This window comes from Pipistrellus kuhlii, unplaced genomic scaffold (assembly GCF_014108245.1).
Source record: "Pipistrellus kuhlii isolate mPipKuh1 unplaced genomic scaffold, mPipKuh1.p scaffold_m20_p_21, whole genome shotgun sequence".
NCBI classification, from domain to species: domain Eukaryota; kingdom Metazoa; phylum Chordata; class Mammalia; order Chiroptera; family Vespertilionidae; genus Pipistrellus; species Pipistrellus kuhlii.
In genome coordinates this window covers 1,030,186-1,051,577 of record NW_023425520.1, presented here as the reverse complement: position 1 = coordinate 1,051,577, position 21,392 = coordinate 1,030,186, and the positions used below count along the sequence as shown (strand labels likewise).

Below are 21,392 nucleotides of genomic sequence, written 5' to 3'. Positions count from 1 at the left end.
TCCACCGAGTCAGAGCTGGCCCCCAGGGAAATCGGGGAGCCCTCACCTGCACAACAGCACCACCACTGAGTCAGCCTTGGCAGGGATGAAGCCAAGCAGGAAAACGTTGCGGCAGCCACAGTTGTAACACTCCAGAACTGTCTCACCAAGAGGCCCATCCTTGTGCAGAGTCACCTCTTTGCATTTTGCCCTCACAAGGTGATTTACAATGTGGCTTAAATCAGGAAATGATAAATAGTTAACACTCAAAAGTTTGGCTTTTCACCACTTCCAATTCTTGAGCCCCTGTTAAAAGTTCCGGTACCATTCACGGTCCATTAGCAGGGTTGGTCACACCTCATCCATCTGGTGTCCCAGGAGACCAGCCGCCCCTGAACTGGCTCCCCATTGAGCACAAATCCGCCTTGAACCACTTTTAAGGAAAACTTTCCTAACACATTTCACAGTTTCTGCCTCTTACTCCCACCCCCTCCAGTTCCTGCTTTCTTAAGTCCAACTATTGGGCCTCACTGAATCGACAGCTGCTGCCCCTTTCCCAACTCCTCTTGCTCCTTGTAACTTCTCTGATGCTTCTTTCAAAGTCACTTCTCTGGCACAGGGCTGCCTATCGAAGCCCTGAGGAAGTGACCTCTGTGCTCGCTGCCAGGAGCAACGACTCCTAATATGCTGCAGGCCAGGAAACTTGATAAGCAAGCATATTAAAACCTGAGGACAATAAAAAATATCAAATAGGGGGCTCAGGGCTACTCTCAGGAAGCACAAGGCCAGCAATGAAATCCTCAGGAACACCGCTGTCTCGGTGTGTCCGGGACTGCCATTGTTCTCATTTCCAAGCTACAACTCATCTAATTCATGGATGGAGCCACTGGGGCTTATAGATGGCACAGGCCCTACCTCGGGCTTTCTGTAGGTTCATGGAACACTACTTGTGGCAGCCCTCTCTTCGCAGCAGTAAACCCTTCCTGTCACGAGGTTAGGCTAAAACCCTCTCTGGCCCCACAGTCTGTCATCAGATAATCTAACCAACCATCACCCCTCAGCACCCCCCAAAATCCTCTACTCCTCTCTGGAGCCACCGCCACTGGGCATGTTACAAGAACCAGTGGTTTCCCCTTAATCCATCTGTATCCACTTCGTCCCCCTACAGTGGCAACAGGACCCTGTCAGCTTTCACTCAAGCCTTGTAAAGAGCATGTGATGCTGGTTGACTGAGCCCGTTTTCTCATGGAGACCCTTCCCTCACTTCTCTGATCTTAACTGCTGTCCAGAAGGTAGGGTTGCCAACTAAGACAAATTTTATTTAATTGCTTTCCCTGCAGGAGAGGAACTAATGCAAACATGGTAACACAAATTTTCCAGAACATTCTGAAAATAGGACTACAATCTCGTTTGGTCACCTTGGAGATGCTTTTCCTTTTAAGTGTTTGAAAAACATTAGCCCCCTTTTTTGCCTTGCTCAGAACCCCACGATTTGCATACTAACTGTGAGATGACCCAAGACCCAATCACTCTGTGTCCTTAGGCAGCATGATGTTAAGGCCTGGCCCACGGCTCTGAAGGTACAGGAAGGGTGGGTGGGGCTCTGTGCACATAAACCTGCCTGTAGATTTTTGTCACTTTACTTCTCTAAAACATGAACCTCAGAAGATGCTGCTTCCTTGCTGGAGCCCTGGAGCCCTGGCCCATGAGACTGCTCTGCTTCTGGTGGCACTGCAGTGAACCCAAGGAAGGGGCCGAGGAGTCCAGCACTTGAGCTAGACAGACCGACTCTCCCTAGAAACTAAGCACCACCACCACACTGCTCTCACCCCAATACCAAACACAAGCACGGGTTCAGTCACAGTGCTGGTGATCAGGAGGGAGCCCAGAGCCATTACTGGTCACATGAACGTGATTTAATCCTGATGATTCAGGATCTGGCCCGTGTTAGCCTCTAACCTACTCAATGAGCTCAGGCCTGAGGGAGCCTTCTCAGGAAGTGGCTCTCATGGATGCCCGTTACTATCTTGGGAACATCCTCCCCAGGCACCCCATAATGAAGATGAACAGGAATGCGAGGAGCTCATCTTGCAGAAAAATATAAATAAAAACTAGGAATGAGAAATTAAGCCAACCATACTGGCATAATAAAAAGAATGAGAGAATAAATCAAGGGTAAATACATTAAGGCATTCACACAGCACCATCTGTTTCAAGTTAAACCCGTCACAGAGAAGGAAAAAACCCAGGTTTGTTAGCATGATTTTATATTGTGCTTCGCTTTAACATTTCCATAATTTACACACAAATCTGAGCACAGTCTGATTAAAGACACATGGCAGTCTGATACCTACCTGCCAGAAGTATTTCCACGTCCATTACAGAACCACTTCTTGCTGGTATTACAGTAAACCACGCAAGCAGGATCATGTATTCCGCAGTAACTAAAAAGTAAAAATGAACAGTTCAAGCTGGAAGATCTCTCTCTGGTTTTAATTTGGCAGAATGTAAAATTTTTTCCTCTTACAACATTTTAAAGTTTTTCATTAAAAACATACTCAATCCCAACAATCCTACTAACAAAATCCAATCAGTTAACTGTTGAGGTTTCCTGTTCCTGGGAATGCAGAAAGGAGTTGGGGTGCTGTCGACGCTCAGAGGTACCGCAGACTGCAGCAAAACCCCTTCCAAGCGGGGAGCAGGGGCTGTGCGAAGGCAACCTGGTCACCCCTATGGCCTTCAGTTTCAGGAGTGTAACTTATGAAAGGGATGTCCATAGGTAGCTCTGGGCGCTGGGAAAGTGAGCTGTGACTATGCTTTGCTCACTCCAGCAGAGGGCACCATGCTCCCAGGAACGCTCCACGCAGACCCAGCAGCAGAGGCTCCTGGGGAACAGAGCTCAGCTCCACAGAGCACATCAGGCGAGTCCACCACCAAAATACCCCCCAACTTGTTTTTCAGAAAGTCAACAAACCCAAAACAAAACTACTGGCTCTCCAAGAGTCTGTATGTGTATGAAGCCAAGACTCAGGCTCAAACCAGAGTGTGCTCCACCAAGAACCTTCCCCCAAACCCTCCACACATGGACAGCCGGGAGGGCCCAGGCTTGTATAGACTTTAACCACTTGCAGCTTCACTAGGACTGGCAACTGTGTATATAACAGGAACACTAATACATCACTTATATATATGCAAAAACATTTATAAATGAGCCCTGGCTGGTGTTTCTCAGTGGTTAGTGCTTTAGCCCATGCACCAAAGGATCACAGGTTTGATTCCCAGCCAAGGGCATATACCTGGATTCAGTCCCAGACCCTGGTCAAAGTGGGAGGCAACTAAGTGATGTTTTTCTCTCACATCGATGTTTCCCTCCCCCTCCCCACGCCTACTCTCTCTCTAAAAAAAAAAAAAAAAATCAATGGAAAATAATATCCTCCAACGAGGACTAACAAACATAAAAACAAACATTTGTAATGAAAGCGAAGAGCCAAAATAAGGTAAGCTGGGGGAAGTAGGGGTGGGAGGATGCAGCGCTCTGTCCCTTGGTGGGTAGACACTGGGGGCAGTGTGCCCAAAGGGCAGGCAGGGCTGAATAGAGCCCCAGACTCAAAGCTGCCCCAACTGGCTGAGTGCCCTAAGCAAGATCATTTCACCTCTTTTGGTCTCAATTTCCTCCTGTGCGTATAACAAAAAAGCAAAAATAAGTCTAAATGTAAGGGATGGGGCCTGCTCTAGATGAGAATTCCAAATTTGGTCAATATGCAGGTCTCCCACTGACTGTCCACTTCCAAGTTTTTAGGAAGCAGACATTTTAAAGAATCCAACAGTAATCGCTCTGTAAGAGAAATCTTAGTGGCTCTATTTACCCTATAAGCCCATGCTCACCCAATGAGAAGAGTTCTTCTCGATGAGGAGACAGGTACTAGGAACACCCCCAGGACCTGAGGAAGGCCAAGAGGGGGACCTTTCCCTTCCTGCTGGAATAGCCAGGGGTAACAGAGGGTACTGAGTCCACCCTCCTGCCTGGTAACGTGTACACAGGCCTAGCAACCTCTTTATTCCCAAGGACATGTGACCAACAGCGGTCTCTGGGATGCCTCGGCTGTTGATGCTCACCTGCAGGCATGTACTGGTAGGTCCTTTGTGTAATAGGTATCTTCTTCATCTTCTTCGAAGTTCAACTCGGCCAGCAACTGGCTGGTCTTGGCCACACTGTCATCCACAGCCCCATTCTGCAGGATGCCCTCAGGTCCTCCAACCTACCACAGAACAGCAGCATCACCATGCAAGCCTATACAGCCTTCAGGCATTGGGCATATTGCTTCTCCCCAAGTGAGTAGCCATGGCAACCCTCCTATGAAGCACTGGCCTGCTCTCCACTTTGAGACAGTTCAGTATCTTCTGCTTTGACATTTCACACTCTCCCCTTCCCTATCAAACCTGCTCAGACCTACCCTAGCCAGTATGGCTCAGTGGCTAGAGCACCAGCCCATGAACTAAATGGCCCTGGGTCCAACTCCGATCAAAGACACATACCTTGGTTGCAAGCTCCGTCCTGGCCGGGGCCCTGGTCAGGGCTCATGCAGAAGGCAATGATTGATGTATATACTCTCACATCAGTTTTTTTTTATCTTTCCCTCTCTCTAAAATTCAATGGAGCCCTAGCTCAGTAGTTGGCAAACTCATTAGTCAACAGAGCCAAATATCAACAGTACAATGATTGAAATTTCTTTTGAGAGCCAAATTTTTTAAACTTAAACTTCTTCTAACACCACTACTTCAAAATAGACTCGCCCAGGCCATGGTATTTTGTGGAAGAGCCACACACACTCAAGGGGCCAAAGAGCCACATGTGGCTCATGAGCTGCAGTTTACCGACCACTGCCCTAGATGGTTTGGCTCAGCAGATAGTGTCAGCCTGCATACTGAAGGGTCCCATGTTTGATTTCGGTCAAGGGCATGTACCTTGATTGTGGGCTTGATTCCCAGTAGGGGACATGCAGGAGGCAACCAATCAATGGTTCTCTCTCATCATTAATGTCTCTATCTCTCTTTCCCTCTCCCTTCCTCTCTGAAATCAATAAAGAAATGTTTTTATGCCGAAACCGGTTTGGCTCAGCGGTAGAGCGTCGGTCTGCGGACTGAGGGGTCCCAGGTTCAATTCCGGTCAAGGGCATGTACCTGGGTTGCAGGCACATCCCCAGAAGGGGGGGGTGCAGGAGGCAGCTGGTCGATGTTTCTCTCTCATCGACGTTTCTAGCTCTCTATCTCTTTCCCTTCCTCTCTGTAAAAAAACAATAAAATGAAAATAAAGAAATGTTTTTAAAAGAGGAATGATATATTTTTTAAAAAAAACAATGGAAAAATATCCTCAGCTGAGGATTACAAAAAACAAAATAAAAAAACGTATTCAAACTGAAACAGGGCAGACAGACTCAACCCCATGGAGCCACAGTGACAACCAGGATGCAGAGGGAAATGCCTTGTTTCCATCACTGAGTGCCACAGAAGCAAGTGGACTTCCTATAAGCCAATTATGGTCTCCTCTGGGGACAGCTGCACAATGTCAGGCCAGAGGACAATGGAATCCCATACAGTGACGGGTCCTTCCACAGCCTAAGTCCCTGAGTCTAGATTGTGAGCCCTGGAAAGCAGTTATCTCCTTAGTAGACAGACTACCTCCATCCCAGTACCCTCTCAAGGACGGCAGTCCTCCTTGATTACAAATTAGAAATTGAATTCAGTCAATAATCTTACTAAATATATTATCTTTTATGTTATAACAACAAAAACACACAAACCGACAACTTTAAGTAACTAAGCCATAAATTTCACAGGCACTACCGACGAGCTCTCAAGTCCATTCAGGGGTGCACAGACTCAGCTCCCCCAAGGGAACAGGAATCCTAGCATCATCCCTATAGGAACCTCAGGTAGCAGTCAACAGTCTGGTCATCCCCTCCCAGGGGCCACAGCCCACACAGGCTAGATCAGGCAACAGGCGCTTCCAAGGAGTGGTGAGGAAGCCTAGAGAGGGATGACAGGAGCCCCGGGGGAAACATCAGCTCTATTCCCTTGCAGAACCTGCTACCTAAAGCCAGGGGACCAAAACCCAGAGCCGGCACGGCCTGCGCCAGCAGTGCCACCCTCTGTCTGAATCACCTGTACAAGCCTGAGGACAGCTATTCTCATGAGAAGGGCGTTACATTTGGGGAAGTCAGCATCCTGTTATAAGAACACCTATGTCTGCAATGGTCTCAGCCAAGATCAGAACCCTATTTCAGTGTCAGCCACCACATATGCTTTTTTCAGGATGGCAGCAACCAGGTTAATTATATAAGAAGATTAGAGGCCCAGTGCACAAATTTGTGCACCAGTGGGGTCCCTTGGGGTGACCTGTGGGGATTGGGCCCCAGCTCGTGGGCCCCCCTACCCCCCCACCCCCGCTCACAGCCCCACCTTGGCCTGGCACCACCCCCTCACCTGTTTTACAATCCCGCCTGCGGGTGACCGGTTGTCCCCCCACTCAGCCATTGCCCAACTCCCCTCAGCATCTGGGAGCCAGGCAGCAGCCCCACTCCCTGCCACTGGTCACCATCTGCAGAGCAACAGGAGCAATCAGGCCCTGCTCACACCTGCATTAGCTCCACCATCCCAGTGCAGTCCGTTCTCATCAGGGCCCATTGGGGCTGGCAGTGCCTCCACTGCAGCCCGCTGCCAGCTCCGCATCGCTGACACCAGCCATGTTCCGCCCTCTGGTGGTCATCACACATCATAGTGAGGGGTTAAACTCCTGGTCTCCCAGTAGAAAGACCGCCCGGGGGTACAATTTGCACATTAGGCTTTTATTATATAGGACTGTATGCTTTGTTTGAAAACATTTTTTTTTTCTAAGAGTCAAAATCAACTTTTAGATTTTATGCAAAACAAAACAAAACAAAACAAAAAACACACAAAACTATAACATCATCACAAATACCTCTTTGTGAATCCCTTACCTTCTTTTTAAAAATATGATAAAATACACTTAACATAAAATATACCATCTTAACTACAATACTTTTAAGTATACAGTTCAGGGGCATTTAAATATATTCACATTAGTATATGACCATTCTCACCATCCATCTCCAGAACTTTCCATCTTCCCAAACTGTGTTCTAATTAAACACTGACTTTCCACTGGCCTCCGCCCTGGCACCCACCATTTTATTTTCAGTCTATCCGAATTTGACTCCTATAGGAACCTCACATAAATGAATCACAAGGTATTTGTCCTTTTGTGTCTGGCTTATTTAACTCAGCATAATGTCTTCAAAGTTTATCCATGATGTAGTATGTGTCAGATTTCACTTCTTTTTTCTTTTCTTTTTTTTTAATATATTTTATTGATTCTCTACAGAGAGGAAGGGAGAGAGATAGAGAGCTAGAAACGTCGATGAGAGAGAAACATCGACCAGCTGCCTCCTGCACACCCCCTACCAGGGATGTGCCCGCAACCAATGTACATGCCCTTGACCGGAATCGAACCCGGAACCCTTCAGTCCACAGACCGACACTCTACCACTGAGCCAAACCGGCTTCAGCTTCACTTGCTTTTTAAAGCAAAGTAATATTCCACTACATAGTCACTCCCTTTCATTTATCTAACCATGTGTCAGGGGACACGGGTTGTTTCTGCCTTTTGGCTGCTGTGAATACGGGTGAACAAGTATTTCTTAAGAGACCCTTCTTTCAGTTTTTTGTTACACACCCAGAATTGGAGCTACTGGGTCACAAAATCATTTTAGGCTTAACTTTTCGAGGAATCGCTAGACTATTTTACTCAGTAGCTACACCTTTACATTCCCACCACAGTGCACAAGGCTCCTATTTGTCCACATCCTCATCTACATTCGTTATAATATTTGTTTCTGTTTTTAAAAAAACAACAGACCTAGCCGGTTTGGGTCAGGTATAGAGCCTCAGCCTGTGGATCAAAGGGTCCGAGGTTTGATTCCGGTCAGGACACATACCTTCACTGCAGGCTCCTCGCTGGCCCAGGCCCTGGTCAGGGCTTGTGCAGGAGGCAACCAATCGATGTGTTTCACATCGATGTTTCTCTCTATCTTGCCCTCTCTCTTCCACTCTCCCTAAAAATCAATGGAAAAATCCGCAGGTGAGGATTAACAAAAAAACAAAACAAAACAAAATAAAAACAGAGTATTCTAATGAATATGAGGTGGTATCTCATTGTGGTTTTGATTTTCATTTCTCTGATGGTTACATCTTTTCATGTGCTTGTTGGCCACTTGTATATTCTCTTCGGAGACATGTCCAATTTATAAAGTCCTTTGCCCAATTTTAATCTGATTGCAAAGTTTTTGTTGGATATAACTTCGAAGAGTCCCCTCTTCATCTGGTAATGCCTCTCCTGACACATACAGTGGCAACACTGGTGTGAGGCTGCCAAGAGGACTGGTACTGCTGGCTCACAATGTCCCTTGATATGAATGTACTAGACACATTCGTGTTGGTTTTCTGAAAGTGTGTGTCCAGCTCATGGCACCTGGATTTCAGTTCATGGCGGAGGGAGGAAAGGGAGGGGTGCGGCAGCATATACACTGAGTGGCCACACTATTATGATCTTTGAACGCATAATAATCTGGCCACTCAGTGTATATCCTATATAATAAAAGGCTAATATGCAAATTGTCCCCTCAACCAGGAGTTCAACCACCAGGTAGGACAGCCAGCCACCTATGTCCCCTCCCCCTGGCCAGGTTGGCCTGACCCCACTCATGCACAAATGAATGCACCGGGCCTCTAATATACCCAAAACACACACACTGACTGGCCAGATTATTATGCATTCAGAGATCGTAATAATCTGGCCACTCAGTGTATATCATGCTGCAGGAAGGGGCTGAGAAGTAGTCTAGACCAGGATCAGCCTGCAGGCCACCCTCTTAAGCTCCGAACAGTATTTATATTTTTAAATGATTGAACTAAACACCCAACAGTAGTTTCAATTTTGTTTCTTGTCCCACAAAGTCTAGTGTATTTACTATATAGCCCGTCAAGAAATTGTTTACTGACTCCTAGTCTAGAAGAACTCCTAAGATCTCTTATCAGGTAGTACAAACTTTAACATATAAAAAAATAGCCCAGGTGGCGTGGCTCAGTGGTTGAGCATCAAACTGTGAACCAGGAGGTCACAGTTCCATTCCCAATTAGGGTACATGCCCTGGCTACAGGCTCAATCCCCAGTATGGGGCATGCAAGCGACAGCTAATCAATGACTCTCATCATTGATGTTTCTCTCTCTTCCTTCTCCATTCCTCTCTGAAATCAACACACACACACACACACACCCAAAACAAACATTCTTTGTGGTATTTGAATCTTTTCCTGAAACATCAAAATTACTAGTAGTATGTGAAATAAAAGGGAAAGTGCCCACCATCTGGGTGGCCCTCATCCTGCCCACTCCTGCCTCACATTTCACCTCCCCTGCCAGGGAGAGGGATAAGGCACCTCAGGAGCATGTGAGGCTTGTAAGGGAGCCTGACCAGCCAAGCCTGACTAGCCACGTGGCAACCCTCTCTAAACCCCCTGATCCCTTCAGGCTTAATAAGTGGCGGAAATCTAAGTTCACTTTTGGAACTCCAGGAAGACAACAGAATATGGATCCAAGTTAGGGGTACTATCCTCGCCCCCCACTAAAGCCAAGGAGAAGTACAAATTCCCCAAGGCCCCAGGGCCCTGAAGCTGCTTGGCTGGGGAGTGTGGTATGGCACTCCTCACTCACACGCCTGAGTGCAAACACTCCTAGCTCCCGTAGCCCCACTCCTGCCCAGCTGTGAACTGGCAACAACACAAGAAACAAAATTGAAACTATTATTAGGTATTTAGTCCAGCTGACCTCTATAGCTGGGTTATTAGTTTCTCCCTCTACTGCCTGTAAAGTTTTAATATAACATTAACTTCAAAAATACATATGACCTTGCCCTGGCCAGCATGGCTTGATGGTTGGAGCATCAGGCTCCGCACTGAGGGTCTTGGGTTTGATTCCCAGTCAAGGGCACATACCATGGGTTCCAGATTTGATCCCTACTCCCAGTTGGGGAAAGTGTGAAGCAACCCATTGATGTAGCTCTCTCACATTGATGTTTCTCTCTGCTCCCTCCTTTCTATCTTCCCTTCCCTCCCTTCCTTGCACCCTTTAAAGAAAATAAATAAATAAGTCAGCCCAGCCAGTGTGGCTCAGTGGTTGAGCATAGACCTATGAACCAGGAGGTCAAGGCTCGATTCTGGTCAGGGCACAGGCCCCGGTTGTGGGCTTGGTCCCCAGTAGAGGGTGTGCAGGAGGCAGCCGATCAATCACTGATGTTTCTCTCTCTCTCTCTCCACTGATGTTTCTATCCCTCACCCTTTCTCTCTCTGAAATCAATAAAACATATATTTTTTTAAAATCAATAGAAAAATATCCTCATTCCTCAGGTAAGGAATAAAAAAGAATAATTTGCTCTGGCTGATTTGCTCAGTGGAGTGTCGTCCTATGGACTAAAGCAGGGGTCCTCAAACTTTTTAAAGTGGGGGCCAGATCACGGTCCCTCAGAGAGCTGGAGGGCCAGACTATATATGAACTACTAATTCCTACTGTAACACCTCGGCTGCGCTCACTGCCCAAAAAACCTGGCGGGCCGGATTAGACTCCTCTGCGGGCCGCATGTGGCCCGAGGGCCGTAGTTTGAAGACGCCTGGAAGGGTCCCAGGTTCAATTCCAGTCAAAGGCATATGCCCTGGTTGTGGGCTTGATCGCCAGTGTCAAGGGCATGCAAGAGGCAGCCAATCAATGATTCTCTCTCATCACTGATGTTTCTTATCTCTCTCCCTCTCCCTTCCTCTCTGAAATCAATAAAAGTGTATTTAAAAATAATAATAAAACAAAATCCTCACAGCTTCATTAAAAAAATAACAAAATAAAAGCATTGAGGTTTTAAAAAGTTTTGACCTTAGAAACTGTAATTAAATAAGTTAAAGCACTAGAGAGTAGCTGGCACGGAGAAGGCCCACATCCCATGTCAGGTGATACAATGGGAGGAGTGCAGGGTGTCCTCGTCCTTAGCTGGCATAGGACTGAGGTCCTCCAAGGTCACCAAGCCCTCACTTCCAGTCAGGACCTCTGGATCCTGCTGGGCTCAAAAGGGGCAGGGCCTCCCTGCACCCATGGGCACCCTAAGCCTACCTTAGGCACCACATCACAGGGTAAACAGTTCCCTCTCCACCTGTGTTCTAGACACCCACTACACAAAGTCTATCTATGAGCTGCTGAGCTGATCAACACCCTAAGGGTTTTCTGCCACAGACAGTTCCATACACCCCACTACAGAACTCAGACGGTGAGTATCAGAGCATATGAAGAGAGGTCATTTCATTATCACAGAGGAAAAGCATGTACATTCAAAAACTACCACTCAATGTGCTGGAAAAATACTATACCACAGTTTTTACTTCAAACTTCGTAAGCATCATACCACTCAATATGAAACAGACCTTCCTCTCCCTCAGTCTCTCAGACAGCAGGCACCAGGGGCCCTTGCCACTCACTGTCCCTTGGTCTCTGCACATCTGGATCCTGGTCCTTCAGGTCTCAGTTTATAGGGCACCTCCCAGGAGGCCTCCCCTCACCCGTCTGGGGGAACCCAGTGAGGCCACTATGCCTGTTCTGTTCCCTGCTATGACACTAGCACCCGAACTGAGTCCACATCCCAGAAAGCCCTCCTGCTAGCAGTGGTTAAATCAATACATCTCACCCAAAACACAAAGGCTGTAAAGTGATTCATCATTTGTTCTTTTATACCCGGGATTTAAATATAAAGGAGGGAGTGGGGAATCACCTTTCCCTCAGAGTGGCCTAAGGCAGAAACCTCTGAGCCCTGCCTCAGGAAAAGAATAACAGAAGATTCAGCCTCCCCCAACTTTTGAAAAAGTTTCAAAATTAAGTAAGTACCCACATACCTGGCACCTGGATCCATTTAGCCACAACTGCTCTTTCCTTCTCACTCTGCACAACACACTTCTATTTTCCTGATCCACTCAGAATTGTGGAGCCCAGGACAATGGCTTCCTCCCCATAATCATAATAGTGGCATACCATGTTTGACTGCGCTTTGCAAATCTTATTTTTTGTTTTTGTTTTTCAACAAATTGAAGGCAAAATCTCCCAGCAGCAAAAAGATTACGACTTACTGAAGACTCCAATGATGGTCAGCATTATATAGCAATAAGGTATCTTTAAAATAAGGTATGTGCATTATCTTTTTAGACAAAGCTATTGTGCATTTAATAGACTACAATATAGTATAAACATAACATTTATACACACTCGAAACTAAGACAGTGGCATAATTGACTTCAATGCGGTGGTCTGGAACTGCACCCACAATGTTTCCAAGGCATACCCGTACAGACATCACGCTCAGGAGCAACACTGATTAGCACTGCTATCTAATATTCACAGGCACATTTCCCCAGTGTCCGAGTAATGTCCTTTACGGTTATTTGAATTCAAGATCCAATGAATGTCTTATTAGTGATGTCTCTTAGCATCCTCTAACTAGGGGTGTCGAACTCAATCAGAGAAGGGGCCAAAATCTAAAATCCAGCCTAAATCGCGGGCCGAATGGTTTACTGAACAGTCATAAACTGTCATTGTGATGGAAACGCAGCGGAGTGCAGTGATGACAGCGCGGTGCGGGCCACATTGCAAGGCCTGGCGGGACGATTTGGCCCGCGGGCCTTGTGTTTGACACATGTGCGTCTAATCCATTTGTTTTAACCACATGAAACTGTGAGCTGACTATTTTGGATTTACAATGAAGACATGGTCCCACCCAACAGAGAGCTGGGTTCTATAATATATAGATTCAAGGTACTCGCCCTCCTCCCCCTTAGTGGACCCTTGTTTGATCAGCATGCTGAGTCCACCTCTGTAATTCATTTCCATGCTCCGAGGGTACTGGACATGCCCTCAGTCACCTTGGGCTGCCTCTTGTCTGCCCAGCAAAGGAGCCCGAGGACTGAGTAGGAACCCACCTCACACATATAAGGAGAAGTCAAGGTGTATCCAGAAGGCAGGACACCTCACAGGACAGTGACCCAACTGGACACCAGCTTAGTATCATGAAAAGAAAAGAATGGGGCTGCCCTGGAGAGCAGGACAGGTAAACATGACAATCACATTAACGCTGGACCTTGAAGGGGTTTGGACCAAGCAAAGGCGACACTTTCTAACCAGTGAAGAATCTGATTGTGGCCAGGACCGGCTTGGCTCAATGGATAGAGCGTCGGCTTGGGGACTGAAGGGTCCCGGGTTCGATTCCGGTCAAGGGCATGTACCTTGGTTGCAGGCATATCCCCAATAGGGGGTGTGTAAGAGGCAGCTGATCGATGACTCTCTCTCATCGATGTTTCTAACTCTCTATCTCTCTCCCTTCCTCTCTGTACAAAATCAATAAAATATATATTTTTTTAAATAATAAAATAAAATCATAAAAAAAAAAAAAAAAGAATCTGATTGTGGAGAAAGGAAGCCCCACGTATTAGGAGGTCCTGAAAAACTGCTGACACCATTCACCTGACAGCAGCAGTAAAACCACAAAGGAGAAGTACCCTTTTTTGTTTCTAGAAATGCAGACTAAGTACTGTAGGGCAATGGTTGGGCATCGCTAATTCTCATGGAGCAATCTCAGAAGAAAGCTGAAGTGACACTTTAAAACATTTCAGTGAAGAAAATCATAAGAAGGGGGAGAGGAAAACCTTCATAACTGTCAACTCATGGTAATGGATGGACAGGGTTTATTTTCACTACTTACACATTAGAGAATTCATAATAAACATTTTTACACAATATAGGTGGCGACCCGAAATCCCCAGAATCTCTATCATATGCCCCCCACCCAAGGTGAGGAGAGCCACCTCTCCAGGCTCACCGTCATCCCTGGCAGAGGAGCTCTGTAAGGAGCTGAAGTAGATGGGCAAGTGGCATCAGTGACAAAGGGCTCAGCTCAGCAGGCAGCCTGCATCTCTTGTATGTCTAGAAGCCTCCTGGCAACAGTCCACAGGGATCCTGAGAAGCCTGGCTCAGTTGCCTAGCTTGCAAGCTGCTACTAGACCAACACATTTAAAAAGGCACAGGACCCTTTGCAAGCCACAGGTCCACTCAGCCTCTCACATTTATCAGAAGCAGCAGCAGCATTCTGCTCTCAAGGAAAGCTCTTCTGGCAAGAAGAGTTCAAGGACCATTGAGACCTGGAGACTCGGCTAGACTCACTGTCCCCTCTGCTCTTCCCAAGGCCACACTCTGCTCTGGGTCCCACTGAACACACCGGGCATCATGGTTCTACTCTGTGGGCTGAACAGTTCTGCACCACCACAGCTGCCAGAAGCTGCCCCCTCCAGGCCCCATGCTCATCAGCTCATCACTCTGGTGGGGCCACTCCATCCAGGAAGGTCCTTGCTTGCCCCTCTCAGGTGGGGCCTCCAAAGAGTATGCTGACTGGCACTCACTCCTCCAATCCAAGGGGAGCCTGCCTCAGCCTGGGATCCTAGACCCTGATGAAAATCACAGATAGAAAATTGTGTCTGCTCTAGTCATAACTCCTTGTGAGGACTCAGAGGCTACGAGACATCCAGTGCAGAAGCATATGCCCAGGAGGAGGCCTGACCACTGCGGCAGCCTGTTACCGTAGTAATTCACATATTCACTGAGTGCACGAGGCACACATCCAACCACAGCACCGACCAAACTCTCCTCCTGGCCTAGGCCACACTCTTGCAGGGCAGATCACTCCCTCTTCTGGGCCCTCACCATTCCTAAAGTCAACTACAATTTGGGCAGCACCTGTCATTTCTAACAAAGTAGCTGCAGTTGGCAAAGGACTCGCTGTTTGCTGTGCCTGAAGATGGCACAGCGAGCAGAATTGCTGAGGGCAGGAGTCAGGGACCAGGCTGAAGAGTTTGCCTGATGGCCTGCACAGAGGGGACAGAAGTAAATGTGATGCCCAGGCCTCACTTCCTGCCTCTGAACAATCCCTGTGCAGAGTCCAGTACACGGGAAAGCACATCTCCTTAACATATGACCGGGAATGGCTGAGTAGGGGTCACCCAATTTCCCTATGTTATAGCTGTTGACCAAAGACTATAAAGATGAGCAAGAGAAAAATGGAGGAGCCCTGTCCTGTGTGGCTCGATGGGTTCAATTTTTGGTCAAGGGCATGTACCTGGGTTGCAGGTTCAATCCCTGGCCCTGGTTGGGGATGGGAGGGGCAGAGGGGGAGGATCAATTGATGTGTCTCTCTTATCTCTCTCTCTCTCTCTCTCTCTCCCTCTCTCTCTCTCTCTCTCTCTCTCTCTCTTTCTTCCCCTCCCCCCAATCTTCCATTCTCTCTAAAAATCAATGGAAAAATATCCCCAAGTGAGGATTAACAAACAAAAAATAAATTTAAAAATGGAGAAAAGAGCCGAAACTGGTTTGGCTCCGCGGTAGAGTGTCGGTCTGCGGACTGAAGGATCCCAGGTACGATTCCGGTCAGGGGCATGTGCATTGGTTGCGGGCACATTCCCAGTGGGGGGTGTGCAAGAGGCAGCTGGTTGATGTTTCTCTCTCATCGATGTTTCTAGCTCTCTATCCCTCTCTCCTCTTCTCTGTAAAAAATCAATAAAATATATTTTTAAAAAAATGGAGAAAAGAAAAGGTGGCATGAAGGACAAATCAAAGGCAGCAAGTGACTATGGTAATGGTCAGGCATATCCTGGAAATTTACTAGAAAAACACTGACTTGCACATTAAAAATGAGAGGGCTCTACAGTATGTGATCATACCTCACTGTAGCTATTAGAAAGATGTCTTTTTCTGGTATGTGGAAGCTGAGAGAAAACTTTAGTTTTTAGTTAATATTGGTATTGCATTGGCATTAATTTTCTCCATAATCTTCCTGAATCAGAGTGAAGAAATGAGTAAATTGAGTATTAAATAATTTTATTTATTCACCATTAACTGACACAAAACCTCCTTTTGTTCTAATTGCTAGCTAAGTTCTCAGTATCTGGAAACAAACCTGGGAAATACAACAAAGAGAAAGTGATGAACACTTCTTGGACTCCTGCAAGGTTACCAGAGTCTTATCTCTGATTTTCTCAAGGCTTGCTGAACTGCATAGTCACAAAACCAGATGGAAAAAGTCACTTTTAGGAATCCCTGAACTGTATCACTCCTCCTCTTCATAAGCTACAGGCCAGTAAGCAGAAGAAAATATGTTTCCCTGATGGTCAAGGATATGTGGGGACAGCCTTCCATGAATTCGAAGGCAGCAGGAGTATGGTTTCGAAGAACAGATTACAACTCTTTGTTAAAGTATCTTCCCACTTGAAAAGGAAAAAGAAGCCCAAGTTTGTGTTCTCAGGACTACAACTGAGTAAGAAGAGTCTTTGTGTACCTGGTCACCTGTTTACAGCCACTGGTTGTTTTCAGTCTGGGGCTCTCACGAACCAAGCTGCTGTAACACTCTGAGCAGCCCGACATTTGGGCAACTGCCTTGTTTCTCTGCTGGGCCACAGAGCTGGTTTTTACCTTACAGTGAGATACAACTGACATACAATAAATGACATGTTTAAAGTGTTTAATTTATAAGTTGACAGATGTCGATGGATGTAAACACCCATATTCACTATCCCCAAATCCCCTAGTGCCTTTTGTCATCCCTCCTTTCTTTCTTCCCTCTCAACCACAGACCTGCTTTCTATTACTCAGAGTCCGCTAGCACTTTCTAGAACTTTATATCACCAGAATCATATAGAGTATATACGGACAGTTCCAAGAATTATGATTTTTTTATTTATGATCATGAGAAAGCAATGCACATTCAGTACAACCATACTTTAAATTAGTATCTTTTCCTGGGCTAGATATGTGGTACGATATACTCTCAAGATGCTGGGCAGCTACAGCAAGATGATTTTGTCCAACTGTAGGCTAATGTAAGTGTTCTGAGCAAATTTAAGGTAGACATGGCTAAGCTAAAGCATTTAGTAGGCTAGTTGTATTAAATGCATTTCTGAATTATGATATTTTCAACTTACAATGGGTTCAATGGGATATTAACCCCATTGTAAGTTGAGGAGCATCTTTTCTTTTGTCAAAGTGTTTTTTTCACTCAGTGTAATTATTCTAAGATGCATCTACATTGTTGCATATATTCACAGTTCATTCTTTTATTTGATTGGCTAGTACTCCCAAATCTCAGATTTTCATAATTCCAATGCTTGGAGGAAAATTATAGAAAATTAAGAAGAAATAATTCACCGAAACTGGTTTGGCTCAGTGGATAGAGCGTCAGCCTGCAGACCAAAAGGTCCTAGGTTCGATTTCAGTCAAGGGCATGTACCTGGGTTGCCGGCACATTCCCAGTAGGAGGTGTGCAAGAGGCAGCTGATCAATGTTTCTCTCTCATCGATGTTTCTAGCTCTCTATCCCTCTCTCTTTCTCTCTGTAAAAAAATCAATTAAAAAAAATATATATAAGGAAATAATTCAACTAGACAGATCAGAAGGGTTGCAACACCAGCTATTATTAGGCAAAGGACTTCTGAAACTACCTTTCCCTGTCCTTTGAGGGTGGGGGGGAAAGACTCACAAAAGAGTCAGCTGTGCAAAAGAAAACTGTCTTAGGACACTTGGAAAGACTGTGTCCTCACCACTTTTCATCCCAGGATCTGGAGGGACCTGATAAATATCATTCATTGTCATTTCACAAACAAGAAAATAAGTGTTACTTGAACCAACTCAAGAACTCAGCAGGTGTCATTCCTGCCTGCCATTCTCTTACCCTGGCTGAGACATTCTCTCATTCTGCCTCTAAACAAACTCCAGGTAAAACCAACTGTGCAAAACCGGCAGTCAGGACTATCAAAAGTGGCTGCACAATGGAAAACAGTCTGGCAGCTCCTGCAGGAGTTACCCAGAGTTTCACTGAAGACACACATCCACAGAGAACCGTGTACACCAAGGTTCACAGCAGCACTATTCGTAAGTAAAAGTGGGAACAATCCAAATGTCCACCAACGGATACTACTATGTGGATAAACAAAATGTGATCTGTCCATACCAAACTGGCTACACAGCACTTGATGCTTTACAACCACTCATCCAATAAGATCAAAAGGCATTCAGAATGGGAGAGTTTTTTAGTCTCTCTGAAAGCCCCATCATACAGCTGGTTAAACTGATAACTCCTGAGGACAAACAAGAAAAATCTTTCCAAATGCTGTAGATAGCCAATGCCACCAACTGGCAAAGAAAATAACCAACTTTTTTTCACTTTCCTATTCTAGTCAAACTCTCCTTACCCTAAGTCCAGGGCCTCATCTTTGACAAAGAATATTACTCCACTCCCCCAAATACAAATCAAAAGTTAGAATACAGGAGGATGGGTATCAGGGTTAACTACCAGTAAGGAAAAGCAGTCTCTTTTGATATCATCAGAACTTAAGTGAGCTCAACTGCAGTGTTTACCTCCAGTGAAGTTTTATTGCTTTTATTCTGTACAGCTCAGTGTTCAGGTGGAGGAAGAGAAGGTCATGCTCTTGATTAATCAAAAACACCAGGAACAAAACTAGAACCAGAGCTGCTCCAGGTTGGCCATTTTGTATTGGCTACAGTTAAAAAGGATTTGTAATAAAACCATTACCTTTTACAACCCTGACGGACCTCGGGCAGGTCACCCCACAAATGGTGGCACATTGCTCAAACCAAGAAATCTTTTTTTTTTTTTTAATATATTTTATTGATTTTTCACAGAGAGGGACAGAGAGTTAGAAACATCGATGAGAGAGAATCATCAATCAGCTGCCTCTTGCACACCCCCTACTGGGGATGCCCACAACCAAGGTACATGCTCTTGACCGGAATCGAACCCGGGGCCCTTCAGTCCGCACGCTGACACTATCCACTGAGCCAAACCGGTTTCGGCTCAACCAAGACATCTTTATCCTAGGGCTTCCAGACACAGTGAGCACAAGTTACAGACAGTACTTCCTGGCCCATTCATACAGGAGTCCAGGTTTCATGTATGTTTAAAAGTAACAAAACTAAAACTGCTATGCCACGTTTTACAGCTGTGGAAACAGAGAAGTCTAGAGTCGATACTACAGGTATGATCATCCACCTACAGCAGCTCATTCTTCTCTCCAGGCAAACACTTATCTCTCTCCTTCCTCCCTCCACCACATATAAACAAAACGGGGGGGGGGGGGGGGGGGATACACACATACTTGCACACCTGTTCTCCCTGAAGCACCACCCATCAAATTTCTATTTTTAAGGTATCTGGGGTTAGAATGAGTCAAATGTTTTCTGCTTCTAGAAGGGACTAAAAGAAAGCCCAAGTGGGAGGCCTACCCACGGGAGTGACTCAACCAACTTGATAGACACCCAACCAGAATGCAAGCCCCCATCCCCCAGGATAGGTTTTGAGTTCACTCTGGCTGAGGAAGGGGTGGCTCCCCCACCTTGGCACTGGGTCCTCAGGCCACGGGACACCTGTGACAAGGTGAGCCTTGTCGTCTTCCCTGGCTGAGAATTCAGGGAAATGAATCCGAGGGAAGTGCCAGGCGCAGGAAAACCTGCTGAATGGAATCTGAGGTCTAGAGGATGATGGGGACATTCCCTGGGACCGCAGCCCAAGACCCGACCTCGCCAGGCCCCGCACAGGTCCAGGAAGTGTACGCCTGCTACGTCTCATAACCCAAACCCAGATTTAAAATACCCAAGCAGCTTTGGCTAAATGTTCATATCATCAAAAACAAATTTCCGATGTAGCAGATCCATCTTCGTAAAACCCACTATCACTGCCCACTGCAGGAACAAACTCAAACCTAACTTTTCCAAGGCAGGGCTATGGAGTTATGTAACACGACAGTTTCAGCAACAGGCGATGCAAGCAGGAAAAACAAAGTGCAACCTCCCTTTAGAATAGCATCTACAGGCAGCGAGGATGGGATTCTCCCCTGGAAGCAAAAATTCCCTTTCTGCTCTAGGAGCCTCCACTCTCCCCTCGTCAGAGTCCCTGGGCTTGGGGAAATTTGATCTGGAGGCTCGGTGTGTGAATGCAGGGTGCCCAGATGGCGCGACCACAGGTGGGGGTGGGGCAGGGCTTCGGTTCCACCGAAGGGCCGGGACCCAGGTGGAGGGGCACCCAGAGACAGGTCACCCCGACGGACCTAGAGCAGGTCACCTCGGACAAGCTCAGAAGAGGACTTGTGGCAGGTCACCTAAGACCTGGCCTCAGCTAGATCCAGACCCGGTCTTAGAGGTGCTCACGACAGATCACCCAGACGAAGGAGTGCGGCAACCGGGATAGGTTACGCTGGGCCTGGTCAGAGTAGCTGCTCCTGAAACAGATAACTTCGGAGCCGGCGGGAGTGAGGGATCCGGTACAGGTTACTTGGGGGCCAGCCTGAGTCGGGGAACCGGAGCAGGTCCCCAGGCGCCAAGGCCTGGCCCGGTTTCCGGCGCCGCCATGTGCCACTCACCTGAACGTCAAGTTGTCCAGCAGCAGCGCCAGCACCTGCGCCGACCGGGACCCCCGGGCCGCCACCTCCGGGGCCGCCGGGGCCTCCGGGAGGCGTCTGCGTCTGGCTGGGGAGGGTGAAGTCTGTGAACTCGAACTCGGAGCCTTGTGTGTCGGCGCCGAGAAGCTCGGCCTCCTCGGTGTCCAGGAAAGTGAGCGTCTGCGAGCTGGGCCCGTATGCCTCCACGCTCATGGTGCCAACGCGCAGGGCCCGCAGGCCGGCTCCGCGCTGCACTCGAGCCCGCCGCCGCCGCGCTGAGGCCTAGGCCGCAGGCCTCGGGCCGCAGCCGCCGCCTCGCCCGCGCCCCTGGGCCGAACAGAAACGCCCACCGCGGCGCGAGCCGGGCCGCGAGCCGCCGCCGCCGCCACCTGTAAGCCCCTCGGCGTCGCTGCTCCCCTTGTAGCCGCCAGCCGCTCGCAGACCCCCGCAGGAACGGCCACCACTGCCGCCGGCGCTGTGCGCGTGCGCGAGCCCGACGCCAGCGCAGGTGCGCGTGCGCGAGCCCGACGTCGACGCAGGCGCGCGCGCTCACTGCCGTCGCCTCCAACCGCGCCGGGAGTAGTGCCTAGCGAGCCGACAAGACGCGCAGCACGCACGCGCGGGGGCGGGGCTTCCAACTGCCTGCGCGTTGGCTGCCGGGACACGTGGTCCCGCCCCAACCCCTGCTTCCTGGTGACCGGGCGGCGGGCTTTGGGGACTGGGGGGTCTTCGCCCCCTGGGTTAACGGAGCGCTAATCGAATGCCCTACGTAGTGGAACACCCAGTTGTGGAGGCTTGGCGGGACGGTGTAGCCCTCTCTCT

General features: G+C 47.7%; 1 protein-coding gene across 3 annotated transcripts in view; it reads right to left on the bottom strand.

The window, feature by feature from the left end:
• The window catches only part of UPF1 (UPF1 RNA helicase and ATPase), a 42,878-nt gene extending 21,794 nt beyond the window's left edge, over window positions 1-21,084 (bottom strand). Inside the window, exons 1-4 of one of the 3 annotated variants that reach the window (XR_004990205.2) lie at window positions 20,553-21,084; window positions 4,096-4,238; window positions 2,334-2,423; window positions 47-214 (exon numbers count right to left, since the gene is read on the bottom strand). Coding sequence is in view for 2 of the 3 variants with exons in the window: in XM_036450418.2 (XP_036306311.1) it covers window positions 47-214; window positions 2,334-2,423; window positions 4,096-4,238; window positions 20,553-20,783 (632 nt within the window). In the remaining variant the exon portion in view is untranslated. The remainder of the gene's footprint in view (window positions 1-46; window positions 215-2,333; window positions 2,424-4,095; window positions 4,239-20,552) is intronic. The other 2 variants (XM_036450418.2, XM_036450419.2) reach the window with 2 other exon arrangements.
• Between the last annotated feature and the right edge of the window lie 308 nt (window positions 21,085-21,392).